Genomic DNA, 19,980 nt, shown 5'->3' with positions numbered 1-19,980 from the left:
TGGAGAAATGAAAACTTATGTTCACAAAAAAGCCTGTACACGAATGTTAATAGAAGCTTAATCTCAATAGCTCCAAACTGGAAGCAACCCAGGGATTGTTTCAACCCAGCAGGGTGAATAGTTAGATGAACTGTGATGGGTACGTACCATGGAATACTAATCAGCAGCGAAAAGGAAGGAACTAGTGATACGTGCAGTGACTTTGATGAATCTTCAAACAATTATGTGCAGTAAAAAAAGCCAACCCCGAAAGTTGCATACTGTGTAATTCTATTGATATAGCATTATTGAAATAAAATTATAGAAATGGAGAACATATTAGTGACTGCCAGGGTTTAAGGAGGGGTTGGGAGAGGGAAGAAAGTGGGTGTGTCTCTGAAGTACAACATGAGGGATCCTTGTGGTAATGAAAATATTCTGTGTCTTGACTGTGTCAACATCAGCATCCAAGTTGAGATATTATAGTTTTGCAAGATGTAACCATTAGGAGAAAGTGGATGAATGATACGTGAGACCTCTTTGTATTATTTCTTACAAGTGCATCTGATTCTATAATTATCTTAAAGTAAAAAGTTTATTTTTTAAAAGGGGGCATTGGGCCATGTACAGGTGACCTAAATAAGACACTGTCTTTTAAATGGGAAAAAAAGTTTAGAGTCACTGGTAAGAAAGAGAAAGTTGAAAGAAGACATATAAGCTTGAGTTTGAGTGATAGAAAAATTATTTAGTAAGACACAAAGCCAAAGGAGAAAAAACTTTAGGAGCTTCCTGAGAAACTTTTGCTCATAGCAAAAGATGCTTCTGAGGTATTTAGTTCTTCCATTAGCTGTATAATTCTAATTAGCTGTGGACCAAACTGAGAAACACTGGGCAGATCAATGAAATGGCCTGAAGCAGTCCCCTGCCACCCACCCCGCCAAAATACATGTATAATAAGCCAATGTCCCAAGGAGACACTCGTTATAATTTAATAACAACAATACCTCGTCATTTCTTGGAAACTTGTTTGTTTCATCACTGATTGTATATGACGCAAAATGGGAAGTAGAGTTAACTAACTTGTGCTGTGACCAAAGTGAATGAGTCCACTTTTATTTTGCGAAATCCATTTGTGAGGGCCCTGGATGATATCAGCCATCCATACCTAGGTCTCATCCTGCCACCCTGATTAGCTCCTAAGGGAGTTACCAGAAATGAAGGTGGACTTCTTGGAGGAAACTTAAAAGATTATCTGGACCTAGCATTCTTTCCTTTTATGTAACGAAGATGTCATGATACGGGTAAACACTTAAAAGGCAATATCCATCCAGTATTCTACCACTCCCACTTCTGGATTGTGGTATATGTCATGTACAGAGCTTTGCTCATTTCCATATAAAAAAGTATTACTGCCTGGAGTTAGAAAAGCTGACATTCACGCTTGCATGGTTCTCACTCTCTGCTTGTTCCACTCCACCATAAAATGAATAATAAAAGACAAGGAATAGATGTATTCTCCCAAGTGATACCCTGAAACCCAGGCAATTAACTTGTCTTTCATGTCTGCAATTTGGCAGGCCCACCTGAAAGGAATTGAAAAACAAAGACCAAGTAAAGCTGGCTAATCCAACAACCCAGTAAGTTCTTTCAGACTGTAGAGGGCCCACTGCTGTTCAGGTTCCACCCCACCTGCTGGAATGTAGCTTCCTGAAACAAGACTTCCATCCCTATGGCTCCATGTGCTTTCCGTGTCCTTGATTTCTCATAATCCACTGTTCCCACGTGACAGGAATGCTCCACTCATTTAAGGAAAGTAGACACAGTCCAGAGGGATACTTGTTTAGTAGCACTGCTTTTCTCTTCAGATGTGAGTAGAGAGAGGTGATAAAGCTGGAGGGGAAAATGCTTTAGTGAAAGAAAAACTTTAGACAGAAGAAAATGAGCTTTTGGGCAACTGATGTATTATATTTTGAGCATAGGTTTGAAGCCACCCAGTGTATAGGACCCAGCCATATGGCTTATTGCACTGGAATACCCAATACTAGAAACACCATTATTCATGCACGTTTTTAGAACCATGCTTGCAGTTTAGGATTTTTACTAATTATGGAGCAGGTGAACTTGTGGAATACTTCATGGTCTGGGTAGGACTGGATTTGCAATGGCTTGGATGAAGCCTGCTCAGAAAAAAGGCTTTCATTGCATCACATTTTTTTTTTGTGGGTGGGTGGTACGAACTTTGTAGATTAATTCTCTCACTCCTTTGTGAGTTTTATATTCATTTGGAATGTGATCTGAATCTGTTAAGTCAATGACATCATAATGCATTAAAAAAAAATACAAGAGAGTCTCTTAATCCCCCACGGACTATTGCAAGAGTTGCTAATGTTGATGAGGAGATTTTAGTCACGTTGGATACACACTTCCATGTCAGAGGGTTGACTTTCACTAGCAGAGTGAAAGGTCATTATTTCCTCTATTCAGATTTGGAAATCTGAGCCAACTTTTCTGGGTTGTAAGTGTCCAATGAACAGACCCCAGTGGAGGGAGTCTTGTTGGGATCTCAGAAGGTATCTTGGGGTTTTCCTGAGAACTAGGCTAATCACCAGACATGTCGGAGTTGGCTTCTATTTCCGGTACCCCACTGCTGCGGTGGGCGGGTAAGCGCTTTAGGACCTTTCAAAGCTGCTGGCCAACCCTTGCAGTGGGAGGTCAGGAGCCGATGGAGCGAGATCCAGATGAGAACACTGAAATGGGAGCACAAAGATCTGCAGAAGACCTAATTTTGCAACTAACACACTGTGTGACGTTTGACAAACCTCGAGCTCTAAGCTTCTTTATCTAGAAAAGGAAAATAAGCTGCAATAAAAGCAGCAATCAAAAATGTATTTCATTTATGAAGCCCTTATGACATGCCAGGCACCTGGCTAAGTGGTTTTCAAACTTGATTCCATTCAAATCTCATCCTACATTGCGATGACTGCACCATTTTCTAACAGAGGAAGATGAGGCTGAGCAAGTTTCAGTAACGCAGGTCATTAAGTGGCTGAGCCAGAATTCCAACCCAGTCCATCTCCTTTCAGAAACCCTGCTTTAAACCACTGAATTCAGAGGCCTCCCTCATGTCTGTGATATTGGAGGACTCTTGCCACAATAAAAGAAAGAAACCCATCCCCTCAAAGCTTGTGGCCTTTGATAAAGTCTCCCATAGGCGTCCGCTTTCATAGTCTCCCTTAAATTATGATGAAAAGGGAGAAGGAAGGTTTTGTTCTTTGGGGCTGTGGTTACTACAGCAGGAGAAAGCAGATAGCTTGAGGCAGGATGTGCCCTCCTGACTCTAGACTCATAGAAGCCAAGCTGGGAGCGCTTCACTTTCTGCCCAACACAAGTTCTTGAAGTAGCCATATGGCTCTGACGTTTGCATATCTGAGGCAAAGCAGTGCCTAAACTGTTCCCTGTGCTGTTTAGTTGAAAATTAGCTCTTCCCCCTCCTACTTCAAAGTCCCACTTAATAAACAGATGCCTTCTTTACAGAGGTGGCTCTCCATGGGTATTTTCAGCGTGAAGAAACTATGGTTTTCTCCCTGTTTCATGCCTGCCTCCTTGATATTCTTGGCCTTGTGCCTTCCCACAGCTTTGGCATCCAGCACGACGGGAAAGAAAATGACTGTGAGCCCGTGGGCAGGCACCCGTACATCATGTCGCGCCAGCTCCAGTACAATCCCACCCCGCTGACGTGGTCCAAGTGCAGCAAGGAGTACATCACCCGCTTCCTGGAGTAAGTGACAGTGTGTGTCAGGACAGCCTCACTTGGGTCTCTTTAAACCGGAAGCACTTTGAGTTTTACCTGAGGCCTGGAAAAGTCTCAGTTCCTCTCACAGGTCACAGTATGAGGGTGGCATCTAACGCAGTGGATTTCACTTCTGCTTTCTGACTCTGAGAGCCAGGTGGGTTCTGCCCTCCAGCCACAGCCAGGCGAACATCCTGCCCTCTGCCACCCCCATTTACTCTTGTCTCAAGGTGGCTCTTTATGAGCGGAGTGTATGTTAAGTCCTTGGGAATTGGCAGGAACAACCAAGCTATGTCAGGAATGGTCACCGAAACCCCATGAGGGGTAATATGATAACTTTCTAAGTTTACCCCTGTTTGTATTTCCTAGATTACATCTGAACTCATGGTGTGGGACGTGGTTTGTGTTTCCTTTTAGACAGCTCCCACCATGGACCTGGAGGGTTCTCTGCCTTGTGGAAATAAAGTTGTCTTGAAGGACAGAAAGTAAACTAGAGGGATGGAAGTTTCTGTTGCATGAAAAACTAAAGATGAAGGAAATCATAAGCATCTGCTCTCATTCCTATTAACTTGTTTTCAGCCGAGGTTGGGGGTTCTGTCTTGATGACATCCCCCAAAAGAAAGGCTTGAAGTCCAAGGTCATTGCCCCTGGAGTGATCTATGATGTTCACCACCAATGCCAGCTGCAGTATGGCCCCAATGCTACCTTCTGCCAGGAAGTAGAAGTAAGTGTTGGGTATTGGGGAGCCTCTGGTAGGTAGGTACAGGGCTGGAAGAAGGGTCAGGGAAATATTTCGAAATCCGGATGTTGAGGTCATTTATATTCTTTGACCCTACCTCCTTCGCATTGTCTGGATCCAGCAATCCTTTGCAACTGGGTGATGGTGAAGAAAATTCCATAGTGATTTTCATGAATCACAGTGATTCACAACTACAGACTTCATGGCAAATAACTTAATCCCTAAAATTGCTCCCTTTCCTGAATTTCCCATCTGGTGAAGAACACCACCAGACCCTAAGGATGGTCTGAGATTCATCCCCAATTCATTCTTCTCCTTTCTTTTCAGAAGCCAAATCCTAAGGAAAGCCCTGATATTTAACCTCCTAAAGAGTTTGTGGCTCTGCCCTGTCTTTGTCATTCTCAGTGCTGCTGTTTTGTGTCAATCTCTCATCATCTGTCATTGCTATTGTAATTAACTCCTACTTAATCTCTCCCCCATTCACATTCTTTCTCAAGTTATTTCAAAAAAAAGAAAACAAAAAAACACACACACAAATCTAATGACGGTTCTGCTGTGCCCTTAAGGTCACCACTGATCATGTAATGAAGTCCCAAGTCCTTTGTGAGCCATTTCTTTGTGCTCTGGGTCTTGACTGTTCTCCGAACGCCCGCCTTTTAGTGTAAAAGTATCATTGTTAACACATAGACATGGACAAGCAAGATTCTACACTGTGGACTGAATAAGATGAAAAAGATGAACACGCCAAAATTAATAAGACAGGCTCTCTGTCCTTGAGGAAATTGTGCTCTGGTGAAGGAAGCAAATAGAAAAATTTCAGTACAGTGAGATAAAAACAGAAAGAGACATGTAGAAAGAACTTTGAGGAGGAAATAAATAACTGTTTAGACACAACAAGTAAAACTGAACAGAGAAGGTAAAGTTGTTGCAAAAACCCCTGACCCCTCTCTTCTAACTTTACCAAGTCTGCCTCCTAAATATCTCTAAAATCTACCTGTTCCTAGAAACATGCAGTAGTTGCTGATTTTTCTCCTTTCTTAGAATCTGCCAGATAAAACAAGCTGGCTACTTTAAGTAGTAAGTAAATAAGTGAGGCTTTCTAGATGGAATAGTTTCCATTCCCTTCAGTGAGTAGTCTCAAGTTACAACCACCCCAGCTCATTGTAATCAGATGCCTTCTATCTGCAGTGTTGGATTGGCCTTTGATGGCTAATGTCACCAGTTTCCCTGCCGAAGGGCAATGATATTGTGTCACATGTATAGAAATTACAGTCTCAACTTTTAGGAAATGTGTTTTATCTTCCATTTTCTTACTGCCCAGTATGATCTACAGACCACTGTTTATGAATGACGATGAAGTCCAAATTAAATTTGAACTGAGAGTTCTCGAATGATTACATTCCATCACTCTTGTTCACTAAGAACAGCAGCGTTTATTGTGGGTATGTGGTTGAGTGTGTATATTTTACTATCACTGTAGAGATGCTTTTGTGCAAGTTTTGAAGATATAAAAAATGTGCAATCTCATACTTATTTTCCAGAATGTTTGTCAGACACTGTGGTGCTCGGTGAAAGGCTTTTGTCGCTCAAAGCTGGATGCTGCTGCAGATGGGACGCGATGTGGCGAGAAGAAGGTGATGTGTCAGCCTGAGGAAGGAAGGTGGGAAGGCAGCGGGCATAGAGTTCTTGGGAAGAGCTGGGGAGAAGGCTCTGGAGAGCAGCTGTTTCTGGGTAAATGGAGATCATATAGACAAACTAGCCAGAGGAAATCATTCACTGCCACTGTACCTTCTGACCCTTCCTTGGAAACAGGCAGTTAAGGAGAGAGGGCTGAGCCCTGATTCCACACTTCACTTGCAAAATATCTGTTCTATCTTTCCCTGGTGAATGTCCATGGAGTTTGTGGTCAGTAATATCTACTGAGCTGATTGTCAACCTTCATTTTAACTTTTCCCCAACTCTGTGTTAAAGATTGGAAAGGACACGCCAGGGGCTACTTCTTTCCACAGATGACAGATTTGGACTACTTGTTACCCTCTTTCTCATCGTCTGACCTGACTGCATTTCCTGAAGTTCTGCCCACTGTACTAAACAGGAAAGCCAGACATCCAAGAACTCGGAGATGTCAGATAGTCTCCAGACTTCCTGAGAACAGAGTAATGCGTGCTGCTCCACAAAACGAGTTGGATTTGTTGTGGGCCTAGGATTTAGGTGTCCAGTGGGAATCTTTCTGCAGCTTGTATGTGGCCTGACCCATTAATGAGATTATAGAATTGGGTCAAAATACACAGTGACCAGAAATCATGAGGACAATGAGGGCAGCAGATCAAACATGCCCAAATCCTCCAGGAAATGTGGCCATTTCTAACAACCAAGCTGCATTTTCTTTTGTTTTCCTTTTTGTATGTTGACCCTCCTAGACTTAGTTGTTGAAGGATTGCCTTGTAGAGGGAGAGAGACTGGGTTTCTTCTTTTGAGTCGCTTGGAAGGCCAAAACTGGAAACAATGGGTAGAGTTACAGGAAAGCAGAAATTTTTCTTGATATTAAAAAGAACTTCAACATCTTAACAGGTAGTGTTTTTTGGCAATGAGTGGACTTTTTCCAGGAGAATAAAGTTATCTGTTGCTGACATTAAATACCCATTGAAGCTGTGAAAAAGTATTATCGCAGTACCATCTGCAAAAATGTTTGTTATGTTCTACAAGGTAGAGGGCTTGCACCAGAAAGTAAATAAATTACGTTACTAAACAACTCTGTTACTGAGCGTACTAAGCTGACATGCTGTTGATAGCAAGACTTTCTTAGAGGAGGAAGTGATATGTTGCTTTGCATTCTGGCATGCGATCTGCCAACCACACTGAGTAGCACTTCTACATTGGCTGTAACTAGGCCCCATAACGTTCCCTTCAATTCCTGAAATTCCCCGATTCTAAAACCCAAGACTCTTGGAGGAAGTTCTTTTCTGAGCTCTTCTTTGTTCTCCATGTGACGTGTGACTGTAGGCGGCCTGCTTGCTCAGGGAGCACTGAGGTTGGACTTCCGGGGTTCTTGGCTCAGCTTGCTGTGGGAACGCTCCTGACATCTCCTGCTCTTCCCTTTCCAGTGGTGTATGGCTGGCAAGTGTATCACTGTGGGGAAGAAACCAGAGAGCATTCCCGGAGGCTGGGGCCGCTGGTCACCCTGGTCTCACTGCTCTCGGACCTGTGGTGCCGGAGCCCAGAGTGCAGAGAGGCTCTGCAACAACCCTGAGTAAGTCCCGCCAGTGATATGCTCTCCTTTCACAAGTGCCGGGAGATTGCTCTTGGCTAATGTGACGTCAGTGATCCCAAGCCTCCTAAGGGAAATTAGTGGGCTCCCAAAGACAAAGGGAACCTGAAGATTCATAGAGGGTAAAAAAAAAAAAAAAAAAAAAAGTTTTGATTCTGTTTTGTTTTGTTTAATTTTGGCTTAGCGCTGGATTCTTACTAGAACTTTGATAAGTAAGCCAATTCCGTCACTTGGAGAAATAAGCAAATTTCTTTTAAAAGTACAATCTATGTAAAAGCCTGTAGGAGATTATGTTAGGTTGGTGCAAAAGTAATTGCAGGTTTTGCAATTATTTTCAGCCTTTTAAACTGCAATTACTTTTGCACCAACCTAATAAAATTAAATCCTTCTAGATAACCCCACTCTATCAGTGAGAGGCTAGTTAGACACAATTTTGCTGATAAGACAGTAGCTTTCTTTCAGTCATAATGAATGTACAATTTATAAAAAGATTGTTCTTCCCTCAGGGAACTAAGAAAATACCCAGGCACATTTTTGAGAATGGTAGTTTTTAATGTTTTAGATAAGGATTTTGTAAACCTTAGAGCTCCACATTAGCCTGTTGAGGATTTCATAGAAGTTACTTCACAAGTGGCTTTCAATTTTTTAATTAAACTGCTTAATTTTTTTTCATATTTTAAATTTGTATAATGATATTATTATGAATTAAATTTAAATTCCCTTGTTTTCCAAACATATAATATAGTGCACTCTTAATTTCATTATTTCCTGGTATACTAGTTCCTAAGTGTAATTTTTAAAAAGTGTGCGTATGATGCCTCCTATAAGTGGAAAATGTGTTAAGCTTCTTTGACCTAATTCTACATTAGTCGGAGTTGAAAAGTAAGAATCACATTTTTGAAAAGGCCAGTGATAAATGTGATTACAATTCCCTCAGTATCTCAGTTCCAAATCTTACATCTTTTTATTAACAAATATATTATTAAATGTATATGTATATATGTGCATGTGTATATATGCGTTTATACACTATATATATATAAAAAATTTCTTCTAAGGGTTAATATACTAATACCTATAAAGAGTTTAATATAATAACTACTGTAAAAATTTGTCAGTAAATGTAGTTATTATGATCCTTATTATGATATCTTATCATTTACCACACATGTAAGTGTACATTTGAGGAATTTGGACAAAAGTGTTTTAAAATCTACCCTTGATAAAATTTGCTTTTGTTTAAATATAAGGTTGCTGTGAATTCAAAAATGTAAAACCAGGAATCTCTTATACTTTATTTTTACAGAAAATCTTTCTTTTATAATTTATTTCAATGTGATCAGACAGGTGGTTTCCATTTTAAAGATCAGGAAATATAGGTGATTTGCGCTGGGACCTATTGTCAATGCTATGTATCAGCTACTACCAATCTGTAGCCTTCGTGGGAGAATGGTCAGTGACCTATGGTTATCAGAAAAGGGACATCCTAATTAAGGAGCTGAAGAATGATTCTGTAACTTGGCTTCAGGGGGAAAATAGTCCTTACTCTCATCTCAGAGGCCACGATTTGTCATAGAGTCTCCTTAAGTGAGTGACCATGTCTGATCTCGGTAGCTGGTTTGCTTAAGTTCACTGAGAATAATGCCAGTGGAAACACAGTCACGTATTCAGTTCTGTGATTCAGGTCACAGGTTCATGTCAATGCATGACCAATTGACCTTGAGACTGTATCGTTGATGTTGGTCAGCTGTCTAGTGAGAACCCAGCCGTGTTTGTGTCATAACATGCCCTCAGTGATTTTGTGGGATGGAAATAAATTGGAGAGATTCCAAGTCATCAAGTGTTACTCCATCATAACAAGTAGAAAACCCGCCTAACCTCAAATATCAAAGACAATTCTTTGTAACTCCTACAGGGAGTCAATGAATATGAACTCCCTTGGTCAAAGAATTATCTGTGGGAGTGGTAACTGCAGGAAGTACATACAGTGAGATAATGAAGTGTCATGTGAGAGGAGAAAGAGAGTACTTCTGGCAGGACTCCAGGAAGAATTGATGATGGACATAGCATTTATTTGGTCCTTGAAGCATGGCAGTATGTAGATGATTAGAGACTTAAGAGAGGGGGAATCTATCCAGAGGCACAAGAAAGAACTAGTAAATAAGTCAGCTTGACTGGAGCAGTGTGCAAATGAAGGGGCGTGTGGGACGAAAGTTGTAAAAGCGAATTAAGTCAGGAGCATGAGGGCTTTGAAGGCCAAGCTCAAGAGGCTGGACTTGATTCTGGAGGCCATTGGGTGCCATTAAAATTTTTTCAACAAGAAACTAAAATAATTAAGGTAATTGTGAAAATTCACCAGGTAATAGTAATTTCAATAGGTTGAATGAGGAAAAAAGATGGGCAGAGAGAAGACAGGAATGGAAATAAGGATTGGACTAGTTTGGTGACTGTGGAAATGAAGAGGCAGAAACAAATACAAAGATACAGCTGATGACCAGGCACCTGACTGACTTTGGGAAGTGGTCAAACTATTTCGAAATAGGTAACTACACACATGGTACTGAAGGTTCATGGGCAACAACACAAAAATGTATGACATTGGAAGAATTTATTTAAAAGGTGAGTTTTGAGAATAGGAAGGGACATGATTTGGGAAGGAATGAGCATGGCCAGATGCCAGGGAGTTTTAAAGGAAGACATTGCCCTTAAGGAAACTAAAGAGCAGCTTGTGTGTTTCATTTGCAGACCAAAGTTTGGAGGGAAGTACTGCACTGGAGAAAGAAAACGCTATCGCTTATGCAATGTCCACCCCTGCCGCCCAGAGGTACCAACATTTCGGCAGATGCAGTGCAGTGAATTTGACACTGTTCCCTACAAGAATGAATTCTACAACTGGTTTCCAGTTTTTAATCCAGGTAAGGAGCTATAACAGTATATTTCAGATCTAGGGCCACAGCCATTATCAGAAAGCATTTATATGTCAGGAGTCTGAGACGCCCTGCAAAGTTCAACAAAAAGAGAATTATGCCATTAGGAGTTTTATATTTTAGAAGGTGAAAACACTGATCTGTTTAAGTTGATGAGTAAATGTTGAAGACTGAGTATGTCCAGGTCTGTGCTGAGCTCTGGGAGATGGAACTTTATCAAGCATGGTAGCTCACTTCAAAACAGCCGAGGTACAACTTAGTGATAAATGGGGCATGTAGGAATTCAGTAACTGATTACTGAGGAAAGTGCTTGTTGATGAACATGTTGGACTGGCTGTAATTTTTGGCAGAAATTCATAAAATGAGGTCATTGTGGGTTTGGAGTATTTTCAAAGATGGCTCTCAAGGAAACAGTTGATTCTTAAGTATGAGTAGTCTTTCTACTGGAAGAAGGAAAAGGAAAAGCATTCAAAATAGGGTCAGTTCTTCCATTGTGGGAGAACAGCACAAGGAAAAGCACAAGGAAAGATGGTAGGAATGCCTTCATTAGAAAAAAATGAAAGCCAGCTGTGGGCCAGAACTCAACATTTTGTATGTACAGGATAGTTTAAGAAGGGTAAAAAAAGGAAAAGCAAGCATCTAAAGGATGCACGTTAGGAGGTGGGGACAAAACTGAGTTGGAGAATGGAGCAACAGCCTTGGCAGTGCAGCCACGGATTCAGTACCAGTTACATACTCTCTTCTGGCGATGAAGAAGAATTATTGACCATTAGCTAGAGAGTAACGTCAACAAAATATCTGTGATATTTGCTATTATTCCAGTGAGGAATGAAACAGAAAAGATTTTTCTGAGCTAAGGAGATTTGAGACAAGGGAGTGAAATATAACTAACCAAATTTTTCATGATTTTAAGTTTCCGAAATTCCAATGTGACGGTACACAAGAGGAATCTTCGATGTTGGCCAATGAATGAAAATTACATATTTGAGCTGTTATAAAAATGATACAGGCGATTGCTTTTGAAAGACAGACCCTGTAGTGCTTTGCCCATTTTGAGTCTCCAAAATACCCTAATAGCTATTGATTGTCACGGACAACGTCTGCACCTTGCCCCTCGTTGTTTAATATCATTTATGCTCTAAAGGAACAAGTCATTTGGTGATTGGTGCAATTTAGCTTCCTCAGCCAGGCATTTGAATATAGCAAAACTCATGTATATTCTCACAGGGACTCAAAACCAACAAAACAAACAAACAAACAAAAAACTTGACACTGAAAGGTACTACCTTTCCTATATTCTGGACATTCTCTATTTTGCTGAAACTAAGGTCCGTGGTCCCCTGGACCCTATATGAGCACCCTTCCAGAACTAAGGTAGCATAGCCACACAGTAATATGACAGGTGCCTGGTAAGGATAGTGTGGAGTCTCCCTCATCCCCTGAGGGTTGGACCTGTGTGTGCTGAGCTCTGAAGGCTTAATAACTAGCGTTAGAATAAAAAGATTTGATTCAGCTTGGTTTTTCATTTTTTTTACAAGCATTTATTACAGGTCTACTTTTGGCCTAGCATAGCCATAGGTATTAAAGAAATGAGTTTTAAAAGTAGACGTACATTGAACTACATTTGGAGTGATTGGTTTGCATCTGAAACTAGTATGAGGATGAATAAATCATATGATGCAGTTAAGTTCACTGCCTACCTGGCCTCTAAGCCTTCATCTTCCATCCCACTGGTCCTCTTATAGGCTCCTGTGCTATTATTTGAGCGTAGTGACGTCCCTGCTGCCACTCCAAGTAACTACTACTGTGACCAAAACACTGATTTCTTTTCCCCATAAAACTCGATCGTACAGAATTGCTATTTGCTTATTTGACAGACATGCCCGGTGGTGACAAGTAGGTCATTCAGGTCAACAATGTATGGAGCTCGTATTCTGTCCGAGGCATTGAGCACTTTATATCCTCTCAGCCTTCCCTTAGAATTTCCAAAGAATAACATATACGTACACCAAACTGTTCTACCCACTCAGTGGAGAGCGTTAAGTGTCTTGGTACGTGACCTTTGCAGATTGGCTAAGTAGCCAATGACAGAAGGAGTATCATAGATTCAAACATTTGGAATAAGCATAGAAACTCCATGAAATCTTATAGTTTGCAAACACTGTTCTAGGGAATCCCAGAGCTTCCAAAATTGCCTGATTCTAATTTTATTTAAAAAAAAATTAAACTGTTTTTAAAAGTGCAATAAAAAACAATGCTTATACTCAAAAATAGTATATGTCAGGTTTTAACATATCACAGGCCACCCATGCATTAATTTACACAAATTAGTTTGGTTTTCTACAAACCTTAGAATAAGTCTCTTATCAACACAATTTAATTAAGAAATATCCTGAGATTGCAGGTTGAGTTGTCCTAAACTGTTATCATTTGCAACTATTTGTTTGTATGGTTCAAGACTTTTCAAAACTTGCAACCAGAAACCTCACAGAAAAAATGAGATGCTGCAACCCATACAAGGCTGTAACTGCCACCCATAAGCTGGATTTCAAAATTTTCTGTTCATCTTAATAGTTTCTGTAAATCCCACTGACTTATTTTTAATTATTATGTACTTGAACTTACAAAATCTATGCTTAGTAAAATCCAGATTTCATCTGCCTTATTTGCAAGGTCTTGTTTGAAAAAAATAAAAATATTTCTGCTTAAAAGTTTTGGAAACTACTAATCTAATCAACCTACTTTCCAATATAGCCATTTTCTTTACCAGCATTCCTGGCAAAAAAAAAAAAAAAAAAAGTTATCCAAACTCCACTTGATCACATTCGTGCAGGCCCAGTGTGAAGAGCTTACATGCGCCGACTGCATTTTCTGAGCCAGTCCTTACGTCATCACGCGACTGCACATTATCTCATCCTCCTCCCCACGCTTTCGAGGTAAAGGAGCTTAGTCTCAGAGAGCATAGTCACTTATTCAAGTTTACAGGACTTTATTTAATGGAATTGGAATTGAAGCCATAGGTCTGTTCCACTGAGAAGCATATATGTGTGTATATATATGTATATATACATATGTGTATGTATATATACATATATACATATATAGACACACATATATATATGTATATATAAACTTATGTAGGTTCCCAGGGTCTTCATTAGCTTATGTTAATAGAAATGTGTTTACATCTTGTGCCTTCCATTAGGAAATGACCAGACGTCACCATTTTCCTGGAATTTCTCTTCCTGTTTAGAATTATTTCTCATAACATTCAAATAACCCTTTATTTAAGCTAATTTTTTTCATTGTTGCTTCTAAATATTTAAGCACAATTAATGCTTCATTGCAGTGAGTTTTCAAGCAAATGTGGAGGGTCTGACATGAGGTCAGACCACAATCTGCTCTTCATGGGATAGGATCCTTCAGGAACATCTTTAAGGAATTGTTGCAGATTGGGTTCCCTAGGAAACAGACTCTGAGACAGACTAGCATTCAGAAAGTTCAGCAGCTGTGGAAAGAGGGAAGGAAGTGGGGTTGGGTGGGGAGAGGAGGGGGGCTTCAATGCATTCTCAACAAAGGCTTCTTCCGACTCCATTGGTAGCTCACACGCTAGAATGGGCCTTCAGAATTGTCACTGTTGGGATAGGGGCCTTTGTGCCCCAAATGGACCAGTCACTGGGTGTGGTCTGCCCCAGGAAAGAATGAGTGTCTTAAGCCAAGGTGACAATTCAGGGCTGATGCTGGCAGCACTCTTAGGAGCTAAGGGATAGTCCCAGCACCTGGGGGACATGGGCGGCACATATAGAGTTTATTACAAGAATACTTGGGCTTTAGATAGAAACCGCCTTTAAAGAGAAGGTAAGTGTGCAGAGAACCTGGGAGATCTTCTAGACAATCCTCTTCCACAGATTAGGAATCTGTGGCTTCAAGAGGAAAGATGATAGAATAATAAGGATGATGTTATAGACACCCCCAAGCCATTCACAATCCTCTTCACCCTCACTGTCCTCTACAATAGAAGAGGGAAAAACTAGAAGACTCACTAACTCGTATTCCCTGCAGACACCGCTCTGACCCAAGAGATAAAGACGAAGCTTCACTGAGTAAGGCTTCTGGGAAAGTTTTTAATTGGTACTGACCCAGCTGGCCCTCAACCCTTGCCCTTCTGCCACTCTCTCTTCCCCCTCTTGCTGCCTGGGGTGCAGCAGTCATAGCACAGACCATAAAGTTGACGCCCATGCTAGGATGGCTGAGCAGGAAGACAGAGGAGGATAGCTTTAAACTCCCTCTGGATTTCTTGTTTTGTGGGAAAAATAAACTCCTGTCCACTTAAGACAAAGAAGCAACATTTTCTGCTACTTGCAGTGAAACTCATTCCTAACTGATAATGAGAACAACTTATATTAAACTTATATCAGTACTTGCTCTGTGCCAGACCTTCACTCAGCATTTAATATGCATTTCCCTAATTTTATCTCCAACAAGAAAATCCTGCGAGGAAATTTAAGTTGTTGACCCAATTCTTATGGATGAGCGAATCGATTTAGAGAATTTAAGTAACTTGGCCAAACTCAGACTATGGAATAGAGACAAGTTAACCCAGACCTGACTCTGCAGCCTACATATTAACCACTAAAACAAAGAATACTGGGTTAATCCCATTCCCTTAAGGACAATACATTGAATTTTACCTAAGAAGATGTTCATATTTGGAAATGAGCTCTGGGGGGTCGGGAAGAACCCAACTCTTTGTATTGTGATGAATTCACACTTTATTAAACTTATCTCTCTTACCTTTGAAAACCAAGTTTTTCTAAACATTTAAGCATTATGACAAAATTGTTACATTTCTTAAACAATTTAAGTTGCAATTCAAAATTTAGCATCACAGCTCTTTTTTAATCTAATTTGTCTTATCATATACTGATCATTTTCATTTTTGTTAGTATCAAAAAGGGATTTTATTTATTTGTTTGTTTGTTTATTAGTTTCAAGTGTACAAAACAATGTAATAGTTAGACATTTACACCCCTCCGAAAGTGATAACTCTCTTCCCCCCAATCTACTGCCCCTCTGACATCGTATTTAGCTGCTACAATTCCATTGACTCTATCACGGTTCTTAAACATCTTAACCAAAAGACAGAACTTAAAAATATGCAGTAAACGGTAAACATGACTACATATCGCCTAGTCTGACAAATCAATGACATGGATTTAATTCATTTTTAAAAATTAGTTCTATTCTTGTTTTCATGTCATTCTGTGGTTATTGTAAAATTTATTAATTTTAATGCCTTCTTATGTTTAACTGATATATATTTAATGCATTTGGGGATTACAGTAGTATTTCCATATCAGAAAGTAAAATGAATCATTTTAGACAATTCAAAATTATAGTCTTAATAATTACTGGGGATTTTTGATCAGGACTTTTTGTTTGCTTTTGTGTTTTTTCCCTTTCAAACTGATCTGAGCCTAGTCATTAAGCTGAACCTCTTTTTTTAAGTTGAATATTACATGGTACAATGCTAAAGCATTTTAAGTCATGCCTTTGGCTTAAGGGTTAGTAGTTCTTAAAATCTGGCAAGGAACTTCAGACGTGCATATCGCAAATCTCTTCTGTTTATGTGCATGTTCTATTGTCCCATGAGACTTCACTTACAAAACACAAGTTCAAATATAAAATTACTAAGAGTTTCAAGACAGCAACAATACAGCATTCAATCAAGTGTGAGGTGCTGGACAACTACACATGGCTCATACCCATGGAGCCCTCCTGTAAATGGATTTTAGGAACTGGATTTTTTTTTAATGGTGAAACTGAAATTGCAATCTACTCAGAAAATGTGAAATGCATCAGAACTTTTCCTTGACCCAAGAAATATTTTTATCCTTATTAGCAAGTTCTTTCACTTCTAACGATCATTTCTTAAGATCATTATCCAAAAATGTTGAGCTATCCTGTTTCAGCAAATTGAAAATGCAACTTTCGATTCCATAAGTTAATTCAGTTACCTAAGCTTACTTTGGGAGGGTTTTTCAGGCAGTGTGAGGGTGAGAGTTCACCAGTAAATTAGTTTTAGAGTTTTCACTTAGCTGAATTATAAATGGATTTGAAAACTCTTGAGAGCTAGAGGGGGAAAAAAAATCACATGACCCAGACAAAAGGATGTGTCAGGCAGATGAATATACCTGAGACAGTGGAAATACTCTATAGGGATTATGGAATCTCTGAGATTGATATCTGGGACAAAGACTCTCTGATACTCTTGATGACCACTGAGAACTAAGACCATCCGCTGCCTTCCCTGCCTCTTTCTGCAGAGCCCTGCATCATAGGCCAACCGAACGGGCACCATGAAAACCAAGGCCAGAGGAGCGGAGGAGAGGACAGGAAATCAGGACTTAGGTTCAGCCTTGTAAACTGTTGAATAGCCCTGAACCTTCACTTCACAATGGCTACTTTCAAGTACAGGGTTCTTTCTGGCCTTAGGTGCACCTATAGGTCATGTGGTGTGCACGCTCTGGGAGAGTCCCAGCAGTAGGTCTGCGTGTGTTATTGTTGTTGCCATGAAGGTGTTTTGGTTTTGTTTTGTTTTTTTTCGGTAGATATTCCTAAGTCTCCATAGTCCACTGCAATTATGCTCAACAGAAATTTGTGTTTCTTAAGTGCCGTGTATGTGAGTTAGCCTGCCTAAGCTAGAAGGATGTACTAGCTCTGTACTGCAGAAGCAAGATGGAGAGACACCTTGAAATTAGGGCCTCTCTTCATGGAGATGTGTCATGATTATCACAAGATTAAGGAGGCCTTTCCAATTTTCTTTTTTGAGAGCTGACATTTTTTTTAAAGGAATCTGTGCTCATTATAAAAATGCAAGTGTAGGTAATGGAATGGAATAAAATAAATTATTTTTATCCCACCATTCTTATTCCTCAGAGGCAACCATTGTTAATAGCAGGCTTTTGTTTGCACACAAGTGGAGTCATTCTTTGCTGATTCTGCAACTTGCTTGACTCACTGAGCATAAGATCATGGCATCATGGCTTACCTCACTCCTTTTAGTGACTACATAACCTTCCATTGTAAATGCAACTTACTTATTTGCCCATTTCTTTCTGAATAAACATGTAATTGCTGCTGTGAACATCCTTGATTTCTGTCACTGAGGTCAGTGTTCATTTTTATGACTGACTGAGTTGATGATCTCTAGGGTTGAAATGATCTCTTTGCTACGTGGTCCCAAAGTTTCTCCCTAGCAGTGTTGGTCACTGTCATGTCTGTTAATTAGTAAACATGGGTTAAAAGCCTTTTCTACATGTAATGTTCTGCTAGTATTCATTAGAAAAGGTTAATGGTCATAACTACCACATTTAAACAACCGTTCTGCAGAGGGTGCCAAAAAAATGTATACACATTTTAAGAGAGGAAACAACTGTATTAAAATTGTAATACTCAACATCTACCAATAACAAAAGATGAGTAGAAGTCACGTTTGACTTCTGCCATTACAAGAGGTGCTCAAAGTTGTTACCATTAGGTCCACACACTTCTGATTACGGCGAACATTGTTTGGTTAACTTCTGTGGTGAGCGTGTAAACTGTTCCAACACCACAGCAGAAGCAGGACTTGTTGCTGTGTGAGGCCTCCCGGATCTTCCCTTGTGTACATCACACAGCACCATGCGTCTCAGACTTATCACGTGCGTGCACCTGTTAGGCGTGTGGGAGGTTCTGTTGCACACTCACACCCCCATTGTCGTTGTACTTCCACAACAGTCTCTAATTTCAAACACCACTTCAAAATGGTCTTGTGCTCCTCTAACAACAACCGTGCTTCCGCCATTTTCTTTGACTGTCCTGCCTGTCACACGGTGATGCTAGGATTCATTTGATTAATATCATCTTTTGAGCGAATGTCATACTACACATTGCTACTGTAATTCAATCCAACTTCGCCAAGTAATACATAGATAACATCTCTTAACATGTGCATATGTTTTTTTGGCACCCCCAGTATGTCAGACATGTTATTAGAAGTTTTAATATGTTGCCCTCTGACAATGCCCTCTAGGCAGACCAGAGGCTGAGAAGGCCTTGGCCCAGGTGTCACAATCAGAGCTGGGATGTATATCCCTATGGATGTAACACCAAAGCCTGTGAGAAGGAGAAGCCCACGGGCTGTGCTTATTTCCACCTCTGCTGTGCTTTTGAGTCCTCACCAGTGTGAATTATGACTCCTCCTTCTCATATTGTCTGGCTAATAGTAGCCAATCGGTGCACAATTGACGTTGAGTTAGTTACCTTGAGGACACTGCAGTTCAATTGAAGAGCTTGTAAAAGTCATAGTCTTGGAACTTCAGAGCTAATGGGACCTCAGTAGTCATTATATGAGTAGAACATCTTTGAACCAGGTCCATAGTCATAGTTTGGGAAAGTCATGGAATCGTGCACTGACCTAGCAAGGTCTAGAATTCTTTATGCTAACCTGACAAGACAGCAGTTGTTTCGAAAATAGTAAAACAAAGTGTGAATTTTGTGCAGAATTGATTTAAAATGGCATAATGGAATAATCTGAAGGAGAAGAGGATATTTCAGGAAAGATTCTTTGGAGTGGGAGTGAGAATTGAGCCAGCATTATAAAATACATGTCTTGACAACTATGAGAGAATATTGGAATGATAGAAGCGTAGCATGTTGGGGCAACTGCAAGGATTTTTAGAATTCGAGTTCATAATGACATAAAAACAACAACCTAACAATTGTCACTTGTCAAGCACTTACTATACACCAGGCACTGTCCTGAGTGCTTGATATACAATCTCTGTCTTAGTCCTTGCAAGTATCCAGCAAAGCAGATGTGATTGTCCCCATTTTTCTGATGAGGAAACTGAGTCACAGAAAGGTTCAGTAACTTTCTCAAGGTAATAGTAGACTAAAACTTTTACAACTGCTCACTGTAGAAGTAAATGGTTCCAGAGGCTGGTGATTCTCACTATTTAAACCCCATGAGAGAACATTAAAATGGAGTCATTGGTATTGTACCAAGTTTGCTCCTCCGATATGCTCCTTAGATATGCATTGCCGAATAACGTAAAGGGTGGTTACTTTAAAGAGCTCATCAAAGACATTTAATATTTTGTTAAAGAAAATTCTACGCCTGTAGGTTAGGATTAGTCGTGAGGGCTCTAAGCTAACACACCAGTTTAGCTCTGCCAGTCATGCTGTGGCCTATGCCTAAATTTTCTCATCCATGAAATGGGGATAATGAAAGAAC

The 19,980-nt window shown here is 40.1% G+C and overlaps 1 protein-coding gene across 1 annotated transcript in view; it reads left to right on the top strand.

The window, feature by feature from the left end:
• ADAMTS12 (ADAM metallopeptidase with thrombospondin type 1 motif 12) overlaps window positions 1-19,980 on the top strand; it is a 274,548-nt gene that overhangs the window by 154,171 nt on the left and 100,397 nt on the right. The window contains exons 8-12 of the mRNA XM_019737332.3: window positions 3,614-3,757; window positions 4,349-4,493; window positions 6,050-6,142; window positions 7,613-7,758; window positions 10,522-10,691. Of these exons, the coding sequence (XP_019592891.3) occupies window positions 3,614-3,757; window positions 4,349-4,493; window positions 6,050-6,142; window positions 7,613-7,758; window positions 10,522-10,691 (698 nt within the window). The remainder of the gene's footprint in view (window positions 1-3,613; window positions 3,758-4,348; window positions 4,494-6,049; window positions 6,143-7,612; window positions 7,759-10,521; window positions 10,692-19,980) is intronic.

This window comes from Rhinolophus sinicus, chromosome 3 (genome assembly GCF_057876585.1).
Source record: "Rhinolophus sinicus isolate RSI-liver-muscle chromosome 3, RSI-T2T, whole genome shotgun sequence".
NCBI classification, from domain to species: Eukaryota; Metazoa; Chordata; class Mammalia; order Chiroptera; family Rhinolophidae; genus Rhinolophus; species Rhinolophus sinicus.
The sequence above is the reverse complement of the archived record's forward strand: the minus strand, read 5'-3'. Positions and strand labels throughout refer to the sequence as shown.